At 38.0% G+C, this 25050-nt stretch overlaps 1 protein-coding gene across 2 annotated transcripts in view; it reads right to left on the reverse strand.

Moving 5' to 3' along the window:
- Positions 1-533: 533 nt before the first annotated feature.
- Positions 534-25050, reverse strand: part of LOC127649338 (RNA-binding Raly-like protein) — a 30160-nt gene continuing 5643 nt past the window's right edge. Inside the window, exons 2-9 of one of the 2 annotated variants that reach the window (XM_052134391.1) lie at positions 23841-24111; positions 9621-9693; positions 9450-9497; positions 7413-7585; positions 6935-7048; positions 1305-1456; positions 1155-1192; positions 534-1002 (exon numbers count right to left, since the gene is read on the reverse strand). In XM_052134391.1, coding sequence (XP_051990351.1) covers positions 1160-1192; positions 1305-1456; positions 6935-7048; positions 7413-7585; positions 9450-9497; positions 9621-9693; positions 23841-24096 — 849 coding nt within the window. In that variant the 5' untranslated portion in view covers positions 24097-24111 and the 3' untranslated portion in view covers positions 534-1002; positions 1155-1159. Of the gene's footprint in view, positions 1003-1154; positions 1193-1304; positions 1457-2001; positions 2076-6934; positions 7049-7412; positions 7586-9449; positions 9498-9620; positions 9694-23840; positions 24112-25050 lie in introns of those variants that run through there. The other variant, XM_052134392.1, reaches the window with a different exon arrangement.

The following is a 25050-nucleotide window of genomic DNA, read 5'->3' on the forward strand; positions in this document are numbered from 1 at the left end:
TGTAAGCACAAGTGGACTGGGACAAGAAAAGTGATACACAGCCTGCAAGTAAATTGTCAGATGTTCAGAACATCTCGCTAAAATGACAGATGTCATTTGAACTACTGTATCTCATTATTACGAGAAAGATGTAATATTTATGACATAACTATTTTGTTATTACGAGAAAAGATGTCGTTTTTACGATGTAATATCTAATTATTTTAGAAAACAGTAGCAGTTCTGGCTTGTATGGCGCCTGGGCGAAACCCCCTTTTTTTGTGTGGTGCCTCGTGCTGCTCCCAGAAAAATATCGCCGGGGGGTCTCAAGCACCACGTGCTGTTCAGATTGGCCATGCCTAAATCCGCCCTGCTAGAAAATACGTTTTTATGCCATAAATGAGGTGAAAAATAATAAAAGCATTGCACCACCATAAGTTTTAAACTATATATAGTTTAAAACTTATGGTGGTGCAATGCTTTTATTATTTTTCACCTCATATATATAAAATAGAAAAGATAACTAAAAATGTAGAGTAAGTAGGAATTTTTGGAAGAAGGATAGGATAGGAAGTAGGATAATTGATTTATACATGAATGTGCAATAAGTAAGCATTATTCAAATATGTACAAATGCACATAGGCTACAGTAGCTATAGTATATACACAGGCCTATAGAGTATTAATTATATTTTTAATCCTCTATAAGACAATGACATTGAAGTTCATCAATACTTTTTCTAGATAAAATACATCACTTATGTTATGTATTAAGTTAAGATGCTGAATACCAAAGTTATGTTGTCCTCTCTCTTGATAGGGTTATGTAGTGACATTTAAACACATCTCATATATGTATATCTGCCTCAACAACTTCCAGCTTATGCCTGACTGTCAATTTTCTTTAAAATAAATAAATAATAAATTAAAATATTTTAATGTAAACAATAAAACACAGCAAGGCCAAAAGATCAACTTGTCTTCAAAAATAGTAAATTTGATAAGTGCGCTGGTCATCCAGTCCTAAAGAAATAAAACAAAGCAAAAACAAAGCCTTGCTCATTTTTTTATAATACAAATATATTTGTATTTTACTTATAGTACAGTTTTGGATCATATAAAATAGAAAGAGAGAAGTAAATGTATTTAAAATGAAAAACAATTGAGGTACAAACCTTGTTCAGTTGTCTATATCAGATATTTGGTTTTCTCTCTGGGGTTTAAAAAAATACACACAGTAAGAACCTAATGCAAGCTGATCCTAGTCATTTATCAAATTTGTACAATGGAATTTTAACATTCAGATTAGTTTAATGATTGCTCACCAGGTCATTGCTAACAATGTCATCATAGCCGTCATCACCTTCATTAGTTACTTCCTGATGCTCCTGTTCAACATCCTCTTCAGATTTTTCCGCTGTCCTATTATAGAGAGATTGGTTGGCCTTCTCATGCTTCCTGTGGGCCTCTACAGATGCTATGCAGAGAGGAGGGTATAGATAAATGTGAAATAGAAATGGGAGACTGACACTTCATCTGAATATCTATACTTCCTACTTTATAATTTGCTGAATAGTGTTAGATGCTATTTGCACCCCTAATTAAAGGAGACGTATCTAGTATGGGAGCAGGCTGTGCCAGCCGTGGCCTTTTCTCTCTAAATTTTCTCTCCACAGAATATTAGATTTGGCTGGGGCCTTTAAATGCTTGTAAAATATGCAGATGAAGGCATTCTTTAAATACGCTTTCCTCTTATTTCAGGGGGAAAAGACCCTGCGGAGACTACACCCTGCCCCGAGGGGGGTTAACATGTAGCAAATACTTCAAATGGGGTCAAGGCCACACATGGAAGAGACACGGTGGTAAGTCCTACCCTTCAAAGGGGAGGAGCTCTACAAACACATCAACCGGGGCACAGAGGGCTCTGCCCAAGGGAGATGCGGGTCTACAAAAGGGAGACCGTGCCGTGGAAGATACATCACAGGAGGTTACTGGGGTAACTGACACCTGTGGAGCACTTACCTCAGTACAGAGCATGTTAGCACACATACTGGGTCCGACTACGAATTCCTCCACTGAATTTGAGAGCCAGAGGGCTAGGAGGAAGGACATCCAGGGTTCACAGATCGTGAACACGCATGGGATAGAAGAGTGTAGGGCTCTCAGTTTAGGAGCGGGTTTGGTTATTAGCAATAATTTATAATTATCATAGATAACTATCAATTATTAAAATCAATAGAACATTGATTAGAATCAATGTTAGCTTTTTAAACCTTTAAATCAACAATCATCAAATTCAATAAAATATTAATTATTATCAAAGATAATAATTATTATTAAAATTCATTAAACATTGATTAGACTTAACACTAGCTTATTGATCCTTCAAATTCAACAATCATCAAAGATAATTGTCAATTATCAAAATCAATAGAATATTAATTAGTATTAATGTCGACGGGGCACCACCCTGGAATCAGGGACTAATAACCAGACAGTATAATAGTCTCAATATTAGATTGTTCTCTTAGGAAAATTTATGTCCGTAGATCATCAAGATTAAAAAGGGAACAACGAAGGGTTGAATTCGAGCACTGGCATCCCCTGCCAGCCTTTGGCACATGTGTATGCAAAACAAACCAAAATACTTCTCTTTTAATTATAACAAATTTATTGAAAATATAATATCAATTAATAATCAATGCAATGCAGTCAATAAACTTCCAACATTCAACTACAAACTAAACAGTGACGTGATTAGATATGGTAACCAAAATAAGCCTATAACACATGAGAGGATGGTGTGTGTGTGTGTGTGTGTGTGTGTGTGTGTGTGTGTGTGTGTGAGGAGTTACGCACACGAAATGGCGGACGTGACTCTCGTGGAGGGCGTTTCCTTGCTCTATCGCCGGGCGGTACAGCTGCTGATTCTCGGCGGGCTGGCGGAGAAATCAGCGACGTCAACTTGATTGAAGAGGGACGGGAATTCTTCTTTCTTCACTTCTGCAGGCAAACGGATGAAGATGCGGATTGCTCTGCGGTTTCCTTCGGGTCCGTTAAAGTGTTTGGTGGAACACATTATAATCTCAACTTGTCCAGCAAGATGGAGATTGTATGGCCGCAGTTCCAAGTTGCATGTTACTTCCTTGTGCAACGTGGCAACACCTGAGAGCAGCAATTAACTGCGTCTATGCACGGCGAGCGAAGTCACTGGAAGCAGCATATAGAACAATTTCTGAGGTATTTCTACTCCTGATGACATCATAGTTGAGGTGCGTTCTGTTGAGTGCCTCATCCAATATGAGTTGAGAGTTCGATCCTTTGGAATTTTACACAGTTGTAAAGTGAGCAAGGCTTCTTGGGATTTGTAGTCGGTTTTGTACTCCCTTTGTTTGATTTTGGAGCGGTTTTTATCAGCAAGATTTATGATTTGTTTTTGTGGGCCTCAGTCAGGCTTTACGACTGTGTTAGGCCTGCCTTTGTCTTGTATCTGAACACATGAGGCCCAACAAGAGCACATGGCATCACCTCGTGGAGGGGAAAGGTGCTATACGCAAGCGGAACACCCGGCCAGCTGCACCGCATTACGAAACGTACCTGTTTGCACCTGAAAGAACACGGGATGAAACTGGCTCAACCCTGAGATTGTAAAATCTCGAAGGTATTGGGTGTTGCCCAGCCCGCTGCTCTGCAGATATCTGCTAGAGAGGTACCATTGTCCAGTGCCCAAGAGGTTGACAGACTCCTTGTCGAGTGTGCTCATATTACCTGAAGGGGTGGGCACGCCCTGGGCCTGGTAAGCCAACACGATGGTGTTCTTTACCCAGTGGGCAAGCCTCTGTTTTGGGACAGCGTTTCCTTTCCGCTGTCTGCCAAATCAGGCAAAGAGCTGCTCAGAGCATCTGCATGCGATCCAAATAGATGTGCAAAGCACGCACCGGACACAGCAACGATAAGGCTGGGTCTGCCTCCTCCCAGGGCAGCTTCGCTTTCAGGCTCACCACGTTCCCACTGAGAGGGACATGGGAACCTTTGGCAGACTGCTAGGTCGGGGTCTCAGGATCACATGAGAGTTTTCCGGATCAAACTCCAGGCATGTTTCACTGACAGAGAATGCTTGCAGGTCCCCGATCCTTTTGATTGAAGTGAGCCCGGTCAGGAGGGCGGTCTTTAATGAGACAGCCTTTAACTTGACTGACTCTAGGGCTTGAACGGGGCTCTCCAGAGCGGGCAGTTGGAGGATTCTCAGGAAGCGAACAGGTCTACCTGTACTTCCCGATTCGATTCCAAATCAGCTGGACCACATGGGGTGGAGTCTCCACTCTCCCCTGAGCATCACCTGCCACAATAATGTGTCTTCTGTGACGTTGAGGTTGCCTGGGAAGTGAGTGGCCCGCAGCAAGTCGCCGCTGACTCCAGAGGAGTAGGTGACGGGCAAGTTGCGACATGCTACAAGAGCGTAAACCACCTTGGCTGTTTATATATAAGCCACTGTAGGAATTTTGTCCATTCAGACCAACACATGCTTGCTCTGAATCAATGGCAATAGCGTCCGCAGGGTGAGCTGTACTTCCAGCAACTTGAGGCAGTTGACGTGCCAACTGTCCAGGAACCGGCAGCTGTGTGCCTGTTGCACACGGCGCCTCAGCCTGACTTGGAGGCGTCTGTCGTAACCACGACATGCCTGGACACTTGCTGTAGGGGGACTCCATCCCGCAGGAATGCAAGGTCTGTCCAAGGGCTGAAGAGGCGGCGGAAGGCAGGCGTGATATCCACGCGATGTGTGCCATGCCGCCATGCATACCTCGTGACTCTAGTCTGAAGCCAGTGCTGTAGCAGCCTCATATGCATCAACCCAAGCGATGTGACATCCGCTGAGTATGCCATATGCCCCAGGAGCCTCTGAAAGTATTTCAGTGGGACTGCCATTCTCCACCTGGCAGTTCAGGCAGTTCAGTACCGACTGTGCACACTCACTTGTGAGGCTCGCTAACATAGAGACTGAGTCTAACTCCATACCAAGAAAAGAGATGCTCTGAACCGGGGAGAGCTTTCTCTTTTCCCAGTTGACCCGAAGCCCTAAATGACTGAGGTGCATGAGCACCAGGTCCCTGTGTGCACACGGTAACTCTTGAGAGTCAGCCAATCATCAAGGTAATTGAGTATGTGAATGCCCCCTTCCCTTATTGGGGCAAGGGGTGCCTCTGCGACCTTCGTGAAAACAGGGACAGGCCTAATGGGAGGACCTTGTACTGATACGCCCGACCGTCTAACGTGAACCATAGGAAGGGTCTGCGTCGAGGTCTACCACCATGAAACCACTTTGATGCTGGTCAAAATGTGCTTCTGAATCAGCATCTTGAATGGGAGTCTGTGCGAGGCCTGGTTCAGAACTCGCACGTCCAGGATTGGCCGCAACCCACCACCCTTCTTCTGAACGATGAAGTATGGGTTGTACAACCCTTTCCTATCCTCGGCTAGGATAGGCTGTACCTTCTGCAGAAGGGCCGCGATCTCTGTACGTGGGATGGTGGCATTCTTGCCCTTCTCGCCTGGTGACTTGAATCGCATAGCCGAGTCGGATGGTTCTGGACAACCAGCGCGACGGGTTGGAAAGCGATAGCAATGCGTCTAAACTCCAGGCAAGGGGCACTAATGGATGGATCACATCCGACGCACCTGGGGGTGGGCCCTCGCGGCAGGTGGTATGACACAAAGTGTGAGGAAACTGCTCTTTTTTTTACAATATGTGAACAATAAAAGAAATAAAAGAAATGGGGAAAAAAAGATTCTCCTCTCGGCCCTCCACTGGGGGATGGAGTGGACTGCTTACCAGCTCCAGAGTTCCTGCAGTCGCTTCTTCCTCTGGTCTCCCGTTTCAGGGGCGCCTAGGAACCCTATTGGGGGTCTTAGTGGCAGGTCGAGAGGCAGGGGGGCATCACTCTCCTGTGGGGGGCTCTACGCCGGAGCCGAGAGTTTGGTTCAGGCTGGGGCGGAGATACTGGGGATGCCCTTGGTGAACAGACTGGGTGTGCACTCTTAAACCGCACCTTGGATAGGTGTGCTGCATGGCATCTGGCTGTCTCACAGTGAGAACATGAACCATCCACGAATGTTTCCTCAACTTGATTACTGCCCAGACACGTAAGGCAGCAATAGTGGCCATCAGAGGTGGTGAGGTAACGACCCATGAACTACACAGAGACGGAAAGGCATCTTTAAAAAGATGCATCTTTAAAAAGACATTCAACGTCAATGTGTTTGCTCTAATAGAGGAAATATTACTCTTTAGGGGAGAAATGCAACCTTTTAGCGCTGTCGAAGCACCCAGGGGCATAGCTCTGCACTAAGCGTGCAGATGGAGAGAAAGCCGCAGGAATGCAGCGTATATATCCAACGGCAAGCGCTTCTTTAGATTTGAATTAAAACAACACTGGATTCAGCTCGCTGATACACAACCAGTCAGCTCTGAAGAAAAAATCTGAATGAACTCTGCATTCCAGCTCCCTTTTATACCCGTATGTCCGGGGGAGTGGCAAGCAAATTCTACTCGCCAATTCTCACAGATGTGTTTTTGTGCTCCCAAGAGCAACCCCCAGTGTCACTGCATTGACACAATGTCGAGTGAGTGACAGAAGGGGAACTATAAATAAAAATGTTGTCAACATATAAATAGCCCTAAAGCTGAATGACATGGACTAAAAGCCACAAAACACCACTTTTGGGAGGTCTTTTAAAGGGTTAAAAGGTTTCAATTTCAAGAAGTTACCAAAGTAAGTAAACTTTGTTTGTGGGTGTCCCCTTTCAAAAATTAAAATTTTAGTGTGTGGAGACAGAGTGCTGGTGTATTTAATTTCCTGCACTGTAACTGAAAGTGATGAAGACAAATGTTTTTAATCTACCTCCTGCCAACATGGCCTCCACCCTGACAGCAGTGTTCATTTCTTCCTCTTACCTGCCTCTGCCAACTGCTTCCGTTCAATCTTCTCTAGCCTTCCCAGTAAGGAGTCAATCTTAATCTTTATCTGAGACAGTTCTTGCTTGATTGTCAGGAGCTGATTGGATTTCACTTAGATAAAAAAATACATACAAATTATGAGGAAGAATATTGATTTTTATCAGCTCATTGTATCATAGGATTCTTAGTTTTTAAATATTATCAAAGTCTGTAGGAAATGGACATGGCCTTTCTATGCAAAGTCCAGACCCTACATGCAACAAACCCCTTAAGTTAAGAAAACCACAAGTGATAATTGTACTGGCATTATTAATAAGGTTTTGAGAGTACATTGATGCATGGAAGTGCTTTAGAGCTGCTAGAGGCTAAGGCTACAAACCAAAAACAAATACCTGCAACAGAAGAGGACATGTTATAAGGGTTTGAAGGTTGATAAATTACATGTCATATAATTTAATTGGAATGATGGACCAACCCATAGAGCATAAGGAATCTGACGAAAATGTGCTTAGATAAGAAGTGGAAGTGGACATCTTTGGCTGGAAAGAATTTTTTGTCCTGCGTGTAGAGAGAGTGACAAAACGGGAATGCTTGATAGGTATCATAGCACGAGGGGATGATGCTAATCGCCCATGAATGTCAAAAATCCTGAAGAGAAAAACAGACAGACAAATAAAAATGTGCACAATATAGACTTTAGGTGTTTATAGGCTATGCAGTGGGGTCCAAAAGTTTGAGACCACATTTGAGAATATATGTATCTTGCATTTTTTTCCTTTAATACAATTTGTATTTAATAATGAACAAAAACTTATTAAAAAGTTCCTGCAGAAAAAGAGAATTTGCACTTTGTTTTAATAACTACTAAAGTACCAATAATTATCTAAAATGATCTGTGCCTTTGCTACCAATACATGTGCTTAAAGGAATAGTTTACCCAAAAATGAAAATTTGGTCATTGTTTCCTTAAACTCATGTCATTCCAAACCTGTATGACTTTCTTTCTGTCGTAGAACACAAAAGGAGATGTTTAGCAGAATGTTTACACTGCTCTCATATAATGAAAGTGGATGGAGACCAGGGGCAAAACCATAAACATAACCATGAAAGTAGTCCATTTTGACTTATGCACTATATTACAAGTCTTCTTAAGACATACAATAGCTGTATGCGAGGAACATTTGTCTGAGGAGTCATTATGCACAGTAAATCTAGCTTGACAGTGGACACTGCTATAAAATCACAGGTTTCAAAAGATGTGAGGGTAAGTACAATGACAGAATCTGCAATTTTGGGAGAACTATTAACCCTCTAAGCTCTGAAGGAGTTTTTAAAGATGTCCTTTTTCAGTGACATTCCCAAAATTAAAGTCTTATTATAACTCTACAAAAACACAATTGAGGGTCAATTGTATGGTATCATTTTAAAGAAAACTTAAAAAAAATAAAAATTATGATATAAATTATGATAAATTATGAGACTCACAGTCTAAGAAACTGCTGAAAGAGCACACAAAATAAAAGCCTAGAGCCAAAAATCTAGTTTATTTCTTATTTTTCTGATTTCACATTGTACTATATCTCTAGGTGGAAATAAGGTAATGTTGTGTCGATGTGACAAAACAATCAAAATTTATAACATTTCAAAAATAATTTATCTTAGTGTCCAAAAGTCTCCCCAAACCAATAATACGTAATAATTGTACGTAAGGACTAATTACACATGCAAATGCAACAACGACTAAAGGTTTGCTCTCTCTCCAAAGCATGCAGGCATGAGTAACTAGATCTTATTCCATTTCATTCTGTGTCAATTAAGCCATCATTGAGATTCTGTCATGTCCTTGGCACTATCTCCTGGTGACCATATGTAATTAGAGTGAACAATTCTCTCTGCCCACATTTGAATAACTTCCATCTCTGGTTGCAGCAATCTGAATTCTAATACGATTGGTTTAGCATTCTGTGATGCTGGACAACATACATGTCCGATGAAGTCATCTGATCCAGGAAAGCTAATATATTTTAGCCAGGTAGCACATTATGTGCTGTGTGTACATTGTGCTTCATGTGGATTATCTAATGATCCATGTGTCAGATTACATTGTGTGTGGGCTTGTTTTAACAGAAATTCCCTTTTATGTTATATTTATTTCTTGTGAAGTTATAAGCGAAAATGTGACTTATAAACAACACCTGTTTACACGTAACATGTATTTCAAAGACATGTACTTAGCTATTACTTGCTATAATTTGTATAGGCTGGTTTTATTCTAGTCTTTGAGAGCTTCCCAACGACATATTACACATATCTGATCAATTTGATATTTTTACTGATTACAATAATATGTATAGTTCAAAATTATTTATAAATGATCAAAACACTTCTGATTTGTTTGCCAATTTCAAAGCACTTGCATTGTAATGTAGAGATTCTAAGCTTCAAAACTATATATATTTTGTATTAATCAAAACTGGGCAAATCCGACCTTTAAGTGATTGCATGTACATACCTGCTATAGAATTCATCCCTGTAGAAATCGTAATCAAATTCATGGCCACTGTAAAAACAGATTTAAAAGAAGCTGTTATTCCAATTCTTCCATGTTTGTTGTTTACAGTGGGAAAATGCAAATGGTTTTTAATTAGGTTGCTAAAAAAGAGGAGGGTTTGGCATCAGTCACCTGTATAAGGAGAAGGGACGCTTGGATCCCACTTTTGGCCTGTAAGGACGGGGCTCTCCAGCCATGTTAAGGTCTATTGGAAGGGCAAAAAAAAAAAACAAACAAAAAAAAAACAAACAAAAAAAAACATTATAATAAAAATACTCTAAAGGTCTTTCTTTTTTAATCATTGTCTCCTTTTAAATCTATGGCTAACAATTTAAGAGGGTGTAAAGTAGCGAATTACAATTGCTCACATTACAGTAATTAAGTATTTTTTTCCCAGGAATTGTATTTTTTAGTAGTCTAAAAATTGGATACTTTTACTTGAGTATATTTTAAGTGCTGTAACTGTACATTTACTGCACTATTTTACCACCGTCTGTGTTTGCAACTTTCGTATCCTGGTTTTATTTTTATCCATCAATGTGATTGGCTAGAGAGAGAGAGTCTCGTGACCCCGTCAATGATTATGTCATGTGAGTTTAACTTGCTCAAGCCGGACATCAGCATTAATCCTGCCTCTAATTTGAAGAAACCAAGGTACATTTAATATTTCTTCTAGATTCATAGTCTGTCTACAATGTAGCCTGTAATTAGCTTTCTATCACTGAGATTATTGGGTTGATGTGAGAGATTAAGGCAATGTTATCAATAGGGCTGGGCAATAAAACAATTTTGATGTTTATATGAAAGAAAGAGAGAGAGAGATGTCCTCAATATTTCTGAGCAATTTTCTATACTTAGCCTATGTTCTACATCTAGACCAGGGGTATTCATTACATCGAACACAATAGCAAGAGCACCATTGATTGATTGATCTAGATAAAATATAAAAGATTGACTTTTTATTTTCTGACATCTGTAGCTGCATGCTGTTTGATTTTACAGGAGTCTTATGTTTGAGCTGTATTGCGGGTTTGCGCCTAAATGGTCAAATACACTTTATAATTCCACCAATGCCCATCTTGATGAGGCATTAATGTAAATGCAGTTGGTTTAAAGTAAGCATAAACAGTGGGACAAAAATCGTATTTGCATCAAAATGTTGGACTTGAGGTGTACATGTAACCAAATTGAGCACTGTCTAGTAGGCAATGTAATAAAAAGGCTATAAATCAAACAACAAGCAAACGAGAAAACCACTCACTACTTTTGGCTGAATAACTTGAGTAGCTTTAAAAGTATTAATGTAATAGAATAAAACAGTGAAAGTTTTTCATAATATTGTTAGGTTTTTTAATAATACTGACCCCTGATGTAGAAATTGTGTTAATTTGAATAAGAAATTACCAGGAAACTAGAGATGATAAAATATTTTATAATTATGCTTAGCCTTTATCATGTTTTTTCTAATGCCAGATAGAAAAGTGTCAACTTTTGTAGAGCAATACTTCAGGCAGAACATTCCACCAGTCTCAAACTTCAGAAAATTGTGCATCATGCATTAGAATGAGAACACAATTATTTCTGGGCTTAAAAGATTCAAGAACTAAATCAATGTTGAACATTGTATTTCAAAAGGAATACAATGCTACTTAAAGAAATAGTTCACTCAAAAGTGAAAATTGTTTTATCATTTACTCACCCCCATGCCATTCCAGATGTGTATGACTTTCTTCTGTAGAATACAAATGAAGAAGAATATTTCAGCCCTGGTCCATACAAAACAGGTGAATGAATGCCAAAATTTGGATGCTCCAAAAAGCACATAAATGCAGCAAAATACTAATCCATATGACTCCAACTGTTAAATCCATGACTTCTGAAGTGATATGAAATGTTTGTGTAAGAAACAGATCAATATTTTAAATAATAAATATTTTAATAGAAATTCCTCACCCTGCTCAGTAGATGGCGATATGCATGAAGAATGTGTATCACCAAAAACAAAAGAAGAAGAAAGTGAAAGTTAAAGTGGAGATTGACTGAGCAGGGAGGAGAATTTATAGTAAAAATTGATCTGTTTCTCACACAACCTATCACATCTTTTCTGAACACATGGATTTAACCTCTGGATTCACATGGATTAGGCTACTTTTATGCTGACTTATGTGATATTTGGAGCTTCAACCTTTTGGCACCCATTCACTTGCATTGTCTGGACCAAAAGAGCTGATACATTCTTCTAAAAATCTTTAAAAAAAATAATTTGTGTTCTGCTGAAGAAAGTCATACACATCTGGAATGGCATGAGGGTGAGTAAATGAAGAGAAATTTCATTTTTGTGTGAATTATTCCTTTAAAGCCCGATGTGGACCCTTTACCACACAACTGCTCTACCCCTTCTATTGTGTGGAACATAACGCACCAAGTGACCCTGCTTTTTTAGTGGGTTTTCATAATTATTATTTTTTTCATTCCTTGCATTGTTTTGAACATGTTTTATGCGCATCATTGACTCTCTCAGTCCGCATCAAGGGACCCTACACATACAATGATTTTAATGTAATTGTTTCATACATTATGATATTGAAAATAACTTTTTCGTCTTTTCATTTCTGTAATCATGTCGACCTTTTATTTATTTTTCTAAATCAGATTCATGTGCTGTTTACAGTATCATAGATAAATGATGTAGTTTAAAAGATGTCAGTCACAAACACCTATAAAATACCTATTTTATTTATTCTTTCTGGCAAACAGCTATAAAAGGGAATGTAAATTATGATATGTGGGCAACATCTTTAAATTGCAGCATAGAGTTTTGATTATATAGGGGCATAGCTTTCGCAGCTCAGTACTCAATACACACTACTCATGAGTACTTTTAAATTAGCTACTCTTTTACTCTTAGTTGAGTAGTTTTTAGGGCAAATACTTGTAGAAATGTACAAGTGTCATCTGCTGTGACTATAATGGACTCAGAATATGCATAGGCATTATGCCATGGAATTAATGACTAATGGCACTCATCTGTCTCATCAGAAAGAGAGGTGCTATCATTGCAACAGCCTCCCTCACTCACTCAACACATACAGATGCACATTCACTCCTGAGTGCCTTTCAAGGTCACCTGGCACATTATCCTGAAGGAAGGGCTGCCTGAGTGCCTGACTACATCACAGTTCCGGCCTTTAAGACATTTACAAGTAATTTCAGCCTTCATTCTGATGAAGCACAAAACAAAGCACTAAATCTGCAAGGAAAAGTAGTGAACTTTCAAAGTTTAGATTAGTCTTTGCCTGACTGAGCCAATTTTGTTATGGAGGCAGACAGACCTTTCAAATGGATACATTCATGCTAGAAATATATATTTATCAGACTAAAGCCCCAAAACATTTTGTGAATGAAAAGGTCGGTAAGGGTGATACATTAGAAAAGTACAGTGGCTTCAAATATATTGAAGAACAAGTAAAAAAGAAAAGTAAAAAGAGAAAAAAGTACTTCATAACAGAATTGAACAGAATGATTGACAGCTTTCCATGGAAACTTGACAATTAGTTTGACACTATAAGCTTTTTTTTTTTTTTTTTTTTTTTAGAAATGAATGTCATGATATTGATTAAAAGTGTTTAAAAAAAGGATCAAAGGTCATCATGAGTTTGATGCAAGCATAGTTTGCAATCAAGCTATGTACTGAACATCAGCATTCAAATATTCAGACAAACTTAAGAAGGCTATGACTATGGTAAGATGAGATTTTAGAATTCCTCCAGAGCACTTTTGGGCCACGTCCACAATAATCTGTTTAGTTTGAAAACTCAGTTTTCAGTTTCCTAACATCATAGTTTAACAATATATGTGGTTTTGGAGAGCGTTTTCGAAAGTCTCCATTTGTGGTGGAGTGTCAAGGTGTTTGCATTCAGAGGACAGAACTCCCCAGTGAGGCAAAGAGCAAATGTATAATCTCTTTCTCGCAAAGACACCATCTCACACCCAACTGAGCAAGAATTGCCTCATTGTTTCCTTCTCACATCTGTTCTCTCTCCTCCTTCCCTCTCAGCTCAAAATCACCTTGAAACACACTTAAGTCTTGTAGGTAACAAATGTCTAAAAATATGTCTGACTATTCATGTTCCATATCATTGAAAAGGTCTCAGTGTGACTGGTAGGAAGGTTTCATTACCTTCAATGTAAAATACGTGATAACACAGTTTTGAGAATTTAGAGGAATTATGACCAATTCTGGGTGCGTGCCTACTACCTCCTGTGAGCAGATAAGGTGTGACCCCAGAACTTCCAAACCTACTCATCCCCAAATTCTTATTGTCGTTCCCTTTGGTTGTGGTCTGGGTATTAAGTCTATGAGTATTTTCTGTAGCCAGAAATCCCCATAGTTTCAAACTACGTACTTTGCTGAAGTCAGGTATGCATCTGTTACTCTTAAAATTCATCTTTGAGCATTAGATGTTTTGTATTGATTATTTCTGAATTGATTAATCATGTAATTGGCTTGATACAGAAAACAATAAACTGTTAAACTTGATTCTATTTTGACTTTGAAATTTGATTTGAAATTGCCTTTTGTAGATTTAGTTAAGTCCTGGTTGACACAAATCTGCGATCACTGTTAGTAGCCTACTAACTAATGGCTCATCATTGATTGAGCATCGGTCATGTCTTCTAAGACCTTAGCATTCTGGCTAACTCTTTGGCATTATGTAAGTGTACCTAGACTGTATAATATAATCATTATTTAGTACAACAAAATGTTGGTCGACTCACCTAAACAATGTCAGTCATTACCTCTGATTACTAACATTATTCTGGCCAAGGATACTGTACATAGGAAACTATGGAGACTAATTAAAAGTACTATCTGGATATGATAGCATTGGTCGGTCTATCCAGATAGTATTAGTCACTCCTTTGGGCTGAGAGTAGTGTTAATTTAATAAAGTGACTGCAGATCTCGGGGGACTAAACAAAACTATTATTCAGATAAAAGTATGCAGGGAGCAACTTGACTGAATTGTATCTGTCAATTATCTCTGGATAATGATCCAAAACTGGCCAATTTGTGGAAAGATCACACATAACTAACATGAATCCAAATGAACGAGTGCGTTGTAAAAGTATAGAATTAACTAGAATAACCAAGTATCCAAATTTATAAGATCTCAATAAAAATTGGAATCTCAATCTAAACGAGGTCTAATATAATTGGAGTCAGATTAAACTATAAATTATTTAGATTTAATCTACTCTTACTCAAATAGTTATGATGACACACGCACACGAAAAAGATGAATGTGCAGATGCCTTCACCACTTCACTGGATCCCGCCACTGGGCCAGCTACATGGCACTTTTTACAAATGCATTTTCAAAATAAAAAATATTAGTGGGGACGTAGTCTCAGACTCAGACGGCACTTCCACGGACTGCCCACACTCCTTGCACTAACCATAGTGCCGTAGTCATAGGACTGGCTATGCGAGACCTAAGACCTTAATCACTGAGGTGGCTGTTTTTAATCTCTTGATCTTTGGGGGAAGGATGTGAGTCTGAGATTTTCACCTCTCAAAATTTTCTATAATGGTAGAAAACATCTAGAAAATTGTTTCTTGGGAGAAAATATAATTCGAAACAGGCTGAATCATCCAGTCAAATGAAACAGCAAACATTTCACTCAATATGTGTCAGTCATCTAAAATCCCAACATATATTTAGTTCCAACATGGACACATATCAATAATTTAATCTCTGTTTACCAATAGGCCTCCTCTACTCAGTATGCTACTCTCTCATCCAAAGGTCTGTCAGGCTAAGGGCAGAGAAAAGATTGGCATATCTCTTGCTAATGACCTCCGCTTAATGTCAGTGCATCAGCCTGTCAGCTTAAGGGACTCTAGAGGATGCAGAGCTGATTTTTGGAGTGATTCATTTGACAAGACATAACTGGCTGAGACAAGCCACAAGCTGTAGGTAATAACCTGTGCTTTAAATCCAAACTCTGAATGAAATATGTTTAGATAAACCTTAGTGACTGGAACTACGCAAGCAAAAGCCTCAAGGACTTAAAGGGATAGTTCACCCAAAAATGAAAATTCTCTCATCATTTACTCACCCTCATGCAATCCCATGAGTGCATGACGTTCTTTCTTCTGGCTGAACATAAACAAAGATTTTTAAATGAATATTTCAGCTCTGTGGGTCCATACAGTGCAAGTGAATGCATTGTGGTAAATGGTGATCAGAATTTGAAACTCCAAAAACCACAAAGCCACATAAAAGTAATCCACATGACTCCAGTGGTTAAATCCATGTCTTCAGAAACTATATGATAGGTGTGAGTGAGAAACAAAACAATATTTAAGTCCTTTTTACCATAAATATCCACTTTCACTTTCTCTTTGAAAATGTGAAAGAATGTAAAAGTGAAAGTTGAGATTTATACTGAAAAGGGACATACATTTTTATCTGTTTTCCACCCACACCTATAATATCAATTCTAAGGATTTGGATTTAACCTCTGGAGCCTTAAAGATACATTTTATGTGGCCTTTATTTGATTTTTGGTCTGGTCACCATTCACTTACATTGTATGGACCTACAGAGCTGAGATATTCTTCTAAAAAGCTTATTTAGAGCTGTGCAGAAGAAACAAAGTCACTCATATCTGGAATGGAATTAAGGTTAGTAAATGATATGAGAATTTTAATTTTTGGGTGAACTATCCCTTTAAAGGATTCTGTCATTATGAACTTACACTTACATTGTTCCAAACCTGTCTGACTTCCTTCTTCCAAAAAATGTAAACTGAGATGCAAGGCAGTATGTTAGTCACAGTCACTCATTTAGTCTTCACTTTCATTGCGTCTTTATCCATTCAATGAAAGAGAAAGGTGACTGAGGCTGTCATTCTGCCTAACATCTCTTTTTGTGTTCCATTGAAGAAGGTCATACGGGTTTTGAACAACATAAGGATGAGAAAATGATGAACGATTTTTCATTTTTGGGTGAACTTTCCCTTTAATAGTCTAATTATCTCTTTCTGTTTAACAAAAGTACTTCCTTTATAAACACATACAAGTATAGTTTTTGTTACTGCTGCTACAATCTGAATATTGCTTAGAATATATTGGTATTTATTATGCCATTGGTTGTGTCTTCCATACATGACCTACTTATCAAATATTTTCATCTCCTCCTTTATTCATTCCTTTGTGTCGTGATGTAATTTAGTGACTGATGTGCTTAACCGTCTGGAACGGCTTGGTACTTTTGAGGACAAGCTTCATATCCATTTTTGGTGCAGCTCATTATCCACAGCATCTTTTGTGTGCACAGCCACAGAACTTTGCTTGGTAACTTTGATGAGCCTTCTTAGATAAAACATATTTAAAACATGGATACTCTTCATGAACGTACAAAAACTGCATACTAATGTAACAGTTTTGAGGATTGTCTACAGTATTTCTTAATTGACATACATTTCACAATTAATGTTTTGGACTTCTTGGCCTGGCTAAGTGTCCAAATCAAATTGTCCAAGGCTGGAGGTGTTGGTCAAAGAGTAAAAACAAGTTAAAGCAGAAAATTCAAAAACAAACATTAATGTGCTCAGCTGTCATGTACATACCTAGTCTGATATATAAATAGTGATGCAACAAATTTTACTTGTGTATTTACCACCTTTTAAAGCTTTTAGCATGGTTAAACAAAAAGTTCCTGTATGAAAGTACATTAATTTGGTTACTGTCATCTAGCTGATGTTTTATATGCAGATCACTCAAAGGAACAGTCCCCAAAGAGTTCTCCTGGGTTTGATTTCAAACATTACACATTAATTGGTATTTGCTAACAACTAAAAAATAAATTAAATCTTGAAAAACAAAAACAGAACAATAATATTATTGAATGTGAAATGAAAGAGTCTAATTAAAACATTTTGCAAACACTTTAATTTTATGACTACAAAAACATTTTACAATTATTGTTGCATTAATGCTTTTTAGAAATTTAAATCAATAAGTTACAGCAATTATCGATTCAAAAATAGGGTGCATCTTAATTTTTAAAATACTTTAAAATACTCACATCTTTGAGTGTAGCGCTTGCCTTTATGCATTGTTCTTCTGTTCAAGTCCATTAGGTTGTGCATACTTTATTTTATGCAATCAATGATTCCTGTCTCTTGAACTGACTTTCACGTAGTGTCACTGTGAGAAACTGACTGAACAGAGTTAAGCATATAGGCATGCACCATTCCAGACTGTACCATTTGCACAGTAACGGGGGTGTTGACAAATATTCAACAATAAATTGACCTTTTAAAAGTGTACATTTTTTTATTTTCATTTAGGACCCAATAAATATGGAGCAGAAATCATTCTCTTTAGCATGAATATTTAAAAAAATCTACTTTTAAGAATACTGTATATGGGTATACTTGAAATACTTTTGTAAAGGTAAAATGTCCTGTTAGAGGTAAAATGTATGCATATATATAAATGACCACATTAATTACAGTTTTTCTCAGTCGCTTTGGTGCATTTCTCACATCACTATTTACATTTGCACAACAGTTAGTTCAACCTCCACAACATTTAGTCATTTGTGCACATCATAGTAGCAGTTTCTCATTTCTTCCAACAAATTGTGAATGCTTTTGGACATGCATCAACTGCTTTCATACAACTCTCTGCTGTTCTATAACATTATCACTTGCTTATGTCATGTCAGTCAAAATGAACTATACTTGTGAAGGCTGAATAGTCATTCTATATAAAACTAATAGTCCTCATTTCATTGCTTGAGTCATTACATACAAAAATGTTGAACTAGTTGTCAAAATCTGTCAAGCAAATAAAATTAAAAAAATTAAATCATTTTTTCCTGAAAATATCTCCTAAATTGAACAATTTCTCTCAGGTGAATCTTTCACTGATGAGAAGGGGTGTGACGTATTAGTTGCAACCAATGATAAGCCACTTCTCTACAATCACTGTCAGAGCTGAATCCCATAAACCCCCACTTTACAAGCATATATGAACCAAGCAGGACATAGTGTGTACCATTTCTACAATACTGTGACACATAAATGGAAGGTCAGCCTCGTGGAAGAGGGGTGAGGGTGCGGGGAGGAAGAGGACAAAACAGGGGAAGAGGAAGAAGAGGCCAAGTACATAGGCAGATCCCTGATGAAATCAGGGCTACAATTGTGGATCATGTTGTCAATCACGGCCTAACAATGGCTGAGGCTGGTCAAAGGGTGCAGCCAAATGTTGGGAGAACCACTGTAAATTCAATTATTCAAACATTTCGTCGGGAGAACAGGTGTGTATAAATGGACAGTAATTCAGCACTAAACAATCTGCACTGCACTACTGCCATTGTGTCATACATGAAGCTTGCAGTGGGACAATAACTTGTCACTGTACATTTTACATTTAGATGTACAGCTTTACTGTATCACACATTTAGTGTATTGTAGTGTTACAGTAAAGATTTGCCATATTTACTGTAATTTTACTCTGCACCACACAGGATTGCAAGACAACCTCGCAGAGGTGGAAGAGGGCCCCTTCTTACTCCGCAACAAGAGGAAGCCATTTGTGCAATGGTGATTGCAAACAATGCCATAAGGTTGAGAGAGATACAAAGTGCTGTTATAGAGGATGACAACGTCTTTGGGAATATTGAATCTGTTTCAGTCGCTACAATTGACAGAGTGCTTAGGAGGAATGAAATGCGCATGAAACAATTGTACAATGTGCCATTTGAACGGAACAGCGACCATGTATGTGTTCTATGCATATACTGTAATGTTCAGTGCTGTAAACTGTTTACTTTGTGTAGTGTCATGCACTACACTTACATGACAGTTCTGTGTATGTGTATTCACAGTGCATACTGTACAATATGTTGTCCAAAATGCATTATGTTACACAGGAAAAGTTGTTATAGTTTTTCTCACTCCCTCTTCTCTAATAAAGCATGTACTGGAGCTGGAGGCCAGGGAACCGCTGCACACATTCATATACCTTGATGAGGCAGGTTTCAATCTGGCAAAAGGTAGAAGACGTGGAAGGAATCGCATTGGACAGAGAGCAACCATTGATGTCCCAGGCCAACGAGGAGGGAATATTACAGTTTTTCTCAATCGATTTGGTACATTTCTCCAAACTCTGGTAACTGCTCTCAAAACATTTAACACAGTGATCTGTACACTTCGTAATTGTCCTAAACCGATAGTAAATTCTCCTTCATTTCATACAAATTACAAATCAAAAGCATAATTTTCTCAAAACACTGTGCACAAAATTCCCTAATGTTATCACAGCAGTTCATACAGCCAACCAAATCTTTAATATACCAGGAAAAACTTTGCAGCTTTTTCATTGGTCTTCACAAAGATCACAAGCATTTTTGTACCATTTTCAAAACACAACAAACAAAACTCTATGAATTGTAAAATAGTCAGTTGCACACCTTATGTCCTCAATTAACCCCAAATTGATATCTGATGAGTTAATAATCCACTCAACACAGAAAAAGCCAATTTCCTAATTGTTCACACAGCTGTCTTAATTACAACAACTACAAAAGGGGAAGAGAAGAAGAACAAAGATGAATGAGGAGAAAAGACAATAAAAAGAATGAGCAGTGGAAAAGGAAGAGGTGTAAGAGTGAGAGGTGGTGGACAGGGTAGAGGGAAAAGAAGAGGAAGAGTAGATGGAGAAGGAGCAAGAAGAGCTGAATATGTAGGAGAAAGAAGAGCTGAGGATGTAGGAGAAAGAGAAAGAAGGGCTGAGGATGAAAGAGAAAAAATAGCTGAGGATGTAGGAGAAAGAGAAAGAAGAGCTGAGGATATAGGAAGAGGAGAAGAGAGAGGAGTAGAGGGAGAAGAGATGGATAGATTGGAGGGCAATGGTATAGTGGAAAGAGAAAGAGTAGAACATATAAGAAGAGATGGACAGAGAGGAAGAGGAGGGCGAGGTGTAAGAGGAGGGCGAGGTGTAAGGCAAGGTGTAAGAGGAGGGCAAGGTGTAAGAGGAGGGAGGAGAGGTAGAAGGATAGGGTACACGCGTGTTTCAAATGAAATCAGAGCCACACTGATTGACCATGTCATAAATCATGGTCTCTCACTGAGAGAAGCTGGGCAGAGAGTTCAGCCCAATATAAACAGATCCACAGTGGCTTCAATTATCCGCACATTTCAAAGGGAAAACCGGTAAGTAACTATATCATTCTACTTCTACAATGATAGTCCATGTAGTCTTGTTTGACATAGGTTTAGATTTCTACAGTAAATGTTCCTGCTTGTCCAAACATTTTTCAGAATTGAAGTTCGAGAACATTCAGGTGGACGAACAAGACTTCTTTCAATTGAACAAGAGCATGCCATTGTTGACATGGTGGTCCAGAATAACACCCTCCGCCTCAAAGAAATTCAGCAAAGGATAACACAGGACAATCAACTGTTCCACAATATCCACCAATGAAGTCTCTCCACAATTGATCGTGTTCTAAGGAGAAATTCAATCCGAATGAAGCAAGTATACAAAGTGCCCTTTGAGAGGAACTCCGTTAGAGTGAAGGAGTTGCGATTCCAGTTTGTTGAAGTATGTGCAACCCAATTACTGCACTTTTATTGTCAAAACAAAGATATATTTTTTCTGAATTTTAAGTATGTGTCAAACTATTCCATGCTACTGTAAGTGAAAAGATTTAGGCATATCTATGTATACTGCTAGCGTCAAAGTGTGAACTCAAACTTCAGCAACAGTTTCACAGTAGTATTGACTGCAATCTATGCCATTACTGTAAAACACTAACTTACTGTATTGTACCTTGTGTTCTTTTTACTCTAGAGAATCTTGGAGTTGGATAGCAGTGCAACTCATTATGAGTACCTGTATATTGATGAAGCAGGCTTCAATCTTCACAAAAAAAGGAGAAGAGGGAGAAATGTGATCGGCCGTCGTGCTACAGTCAATGTCCCTGGACAACGAGGAGGCAACATCACTCTTTGTGCCACAATTTCTACAACTGGTGTTGTGGCACACAATGCTGTCTTGGGACCATACAACACAGCAACGCTCCTACATTTTTTAAAGCTCCTCAATGAAATCCTCTTTCCGCAGGGTGATCAGGAGCAAATGGTGCGGAATTTTGTAGTTGTTTGGGACAATGTCCAATTCCACCATTCAGCACTAGTGCGAGAGTGGTTTGAGAATCACCCACGTTTCAGGATGGTGTTCCTTCCACCATATTCTCCTTTCCTGAATCCAATTGAGGAATTCTTCTCCTCTTGGAGATGGAAAGTATATGACCGCAACCCTTACAACCAAGTAAGTCTTCAAGCGATGGAAGAGGCCTGTGGAGATATTGGGGCACAAGCATGTGAAGGATGGATACAGCATTCAAGGCGTTTTTTCCCACGATGCATGACTCGTGAAAACATTTGCTGTGATGTTGATGAAATTATCTGGCCAGATGTAATTGAGAGGCATGATCAATAAATTAATTGATTCAATGAATGCAGTTTTTTTCTTTTTTTTTTTTGTGGGGTGACAACTCATTGTAATACACCTGGACTCATCATTAAAGAACTTAATGAAAAACATGTATTTGCATTTATTTCTTTGTGTATCTTCAGCTGAATTTGTTATCAAATCAACAGAGAACACACTTTTAGTTTTGGTGTTAATATTGAATTTTAATAAATGCATTACTAGAATAAAATGCTGTGTTTCATTGTGCAGTGAATACTTAACTGTTTCGCCAACATAAGAGTGTGTTTAGTTTGCTGTGTTAACTGTTTTGAGAGCAGTTACCTGAGTTTGGAGAAATGTACCAAATCGATTGAGGAAAAACTGTAACAAATACTCATTTACATTAAAAGTGGATGGGAACCAGGGGATGTGAAGCTCCAAAATGGACAAAAAGCACCATAAAAGCATTATAAAATTATCCTTATGACTTGCGTACTACAGTCCAAGTCTTCTGAAGCAATATGATATCTTTGTGTGAGAAACAGACAGAAATTTAATTTATTCACTGAAAATCTTTTGAATATATTGCTTGCTTTGCATGGCCATGATCACGTTCACTTTCACTGTATAGAAAAGAGCTGCTTAGACATTCTGTTATAAATTATGTTCCATGAATGAAAGACACATGTACAGGTTTTGAAAGACATGAGGTGAGTAATGACAGAATTTTCCAGCCTGGTCTCATGAAATTTCCATGAGCATTGCAAAGCTTTTGCAAAACTGAAATCACGTGATTCATAACACGTTTGGCTGCACTTTTCAAGTGAAATGTCCAGCAGGGGGCGCCAAAACCGAGCGAAATGAGGTTGTAATCAGACAAGGTTTTTAAGGTGAATTTTAGACGGTTTTAATAAGTAAAACATACCTCAATAACCTACAAGGTAACCCTAAACATAACCAATATTGTTCAAAAAGAGAAATTAGAGTTTAACCAAACAGACACCCTTAATCAGTGCATTCCTAACCAATAGTGTTTTAAAATGCAGAGGCGAAATGAAAAGCACATTTTCTGAAGCAACAATGTTATTTCGTATCGCTTCTGCGTCTTTCTATGTCTACGTCACGTGTCAGCTTGAGTTCTTGGCTGGTTTTGAACTGTAGTCGTCTGAGTTCAAAGTCCAACACTACTATGTAGTGAGCTACCCCACAACTTAATCACTTTGGAATAAGTGTATACATGTAGGTGGCACTGCAATACAAGTGTTAAAATGTATAATTTATCAAAAGATGCATTAGATTTAAAGTGTGTCAATATCATAACACAGCAGGTTCTGAGTAACAGAGAGAAAAATAAGTGTTTATAAAGTGAATAACAGCCACTGAAGTCATGATTTGAGTGAAAGTGAATAAAACACTCAGTTTTTGTATAGCCTCTAGGAAGTTGGACCTGGAGACATGTATAACAAGTTTTGTAAAAATGTATATAGAGTCACGTTTTCATTAGACCAGGTTGGGATTTTCTTTTCTGGGTGAACATCTTTTTAAGTCGCCGAAGCTCAGTCTAGCAAAAGTGAACCAAAGACATTGAATTCAAGTCACAAGACTTACTGCAGGTGGTTCTTGTTTAATACAGGATGATGAATATTTACCAGGTAGCTTTAGGAACTGCTATGACCTGAGATCATCACTTTTATGCATGTGGATCTCACCTCCTGCCTTTATTTCCTTGTTTTCTCCTGCATTTTTTCTTCATATCCTTCTCCTCAGAATCATCAAAATCATCATCACTTGTTTCAGTCCAATTAGTGGCATACTGCAAATAAAAACAGAAATATACAGAAATAACTTTCACTTACCCAAGGTCTGTCCAGCAAGCACCCTGGCATTCTCGCCGACCACAGCTAAGCGAGCGTTCCTTTCGCTGGCATACTGGACAAAAGCAAAGCCCTTATGCACAGAGCAGCCAGTGATTTTGCCATACTTGGCAAAAATTAGCTCAATGTCAGTTTTCTTGACCACAGTAGTGTTGAGGTTACCAATGAACACCCTGGAATTGAGAGAGCGAGGATCTGTCTTGTTTGTTATATTGCTGGTTTGAGTCTTCCCAGTCATCCTACTCAGGATGTCCTGAAACACACACATAAATACAAATATTTAAGAAACAGCACATCCAAAAATTACAGTATGAAACTTGTACCACTGAAACGTGAAACCCTTTTTTCTATTCGAAGACCATATCTGTGAGGCTCCAAAGAAGGCAAAAAAAAAAAACACCATAAAAGCTGTATAAAAAAGTCAATATGAAGCATGCGCTATACTCCAAGTCTTCTGAAGTCATATAACACACTCAAATATATACTTGAGCCTGTTTTTATGATTTTCATTTCATAACAAATTTCCATCAAATTGTATTATATAATTTATAACTAAATTAAATTAATAAAACTTAAAGTACAGTTTTTTAAGATTACTTAAAATTACTTGAGATCTTAAATCTTATATATATATATATATATATATATATATATATATATATATATATATTATTATTATTATTATTATTATTATTTTTTTTTTTTTTGTGTGTGATGAACAGACTTGAGTTTAAGTTATTATTCATTGAAAATTGTCCTTTTGTGTTCATCAGAAATAAAATACACCAGTATATTGGTTTGGAACAACATGGGAGAGTAAATAATGACTTAATTTTCATTTTTGGGTACATTATCACTTTAATTATTTAGATTATGCAATATTATAGATTTTATAGATACTATTCAATAAATCAGGTTATAATCAGTTTTACAATATATGGCCTAATATCTTCATAATAATATCAGGAATGTCATATTATATTCTTCATTTTGTGTATACAGTTTAACTCAAAGAATTTTCAATGGAAAGATGTGAAAAGACAATCAGAAACATAACACCATATAATATAACCCTCATTTACCCTCATACTTTAATTTAAAGCAAGGACTAGACTGATAGATTTAAAATCAAAGTGAAATGTTGAGACATTCATTAATCAAATAAAGGAAGACCAAAGGAACATAGAGTTTA

This window comes from Xyrauchen texanus, chromosome 9, assembly GCF_025860055.1.
Source record: "Xyrauchen texanus isolate HMW12.3.18 chromosome 9, RBS_HiC_50CHRs, whole genome shotgun sequence".
Classification (NCBI taxonomy): Eukaryota; Metazoa; Chordata; class Actinopteri; order Cypriniformes; family Catostomidae; genus Xyrauchen; species Xyrauchen texanus.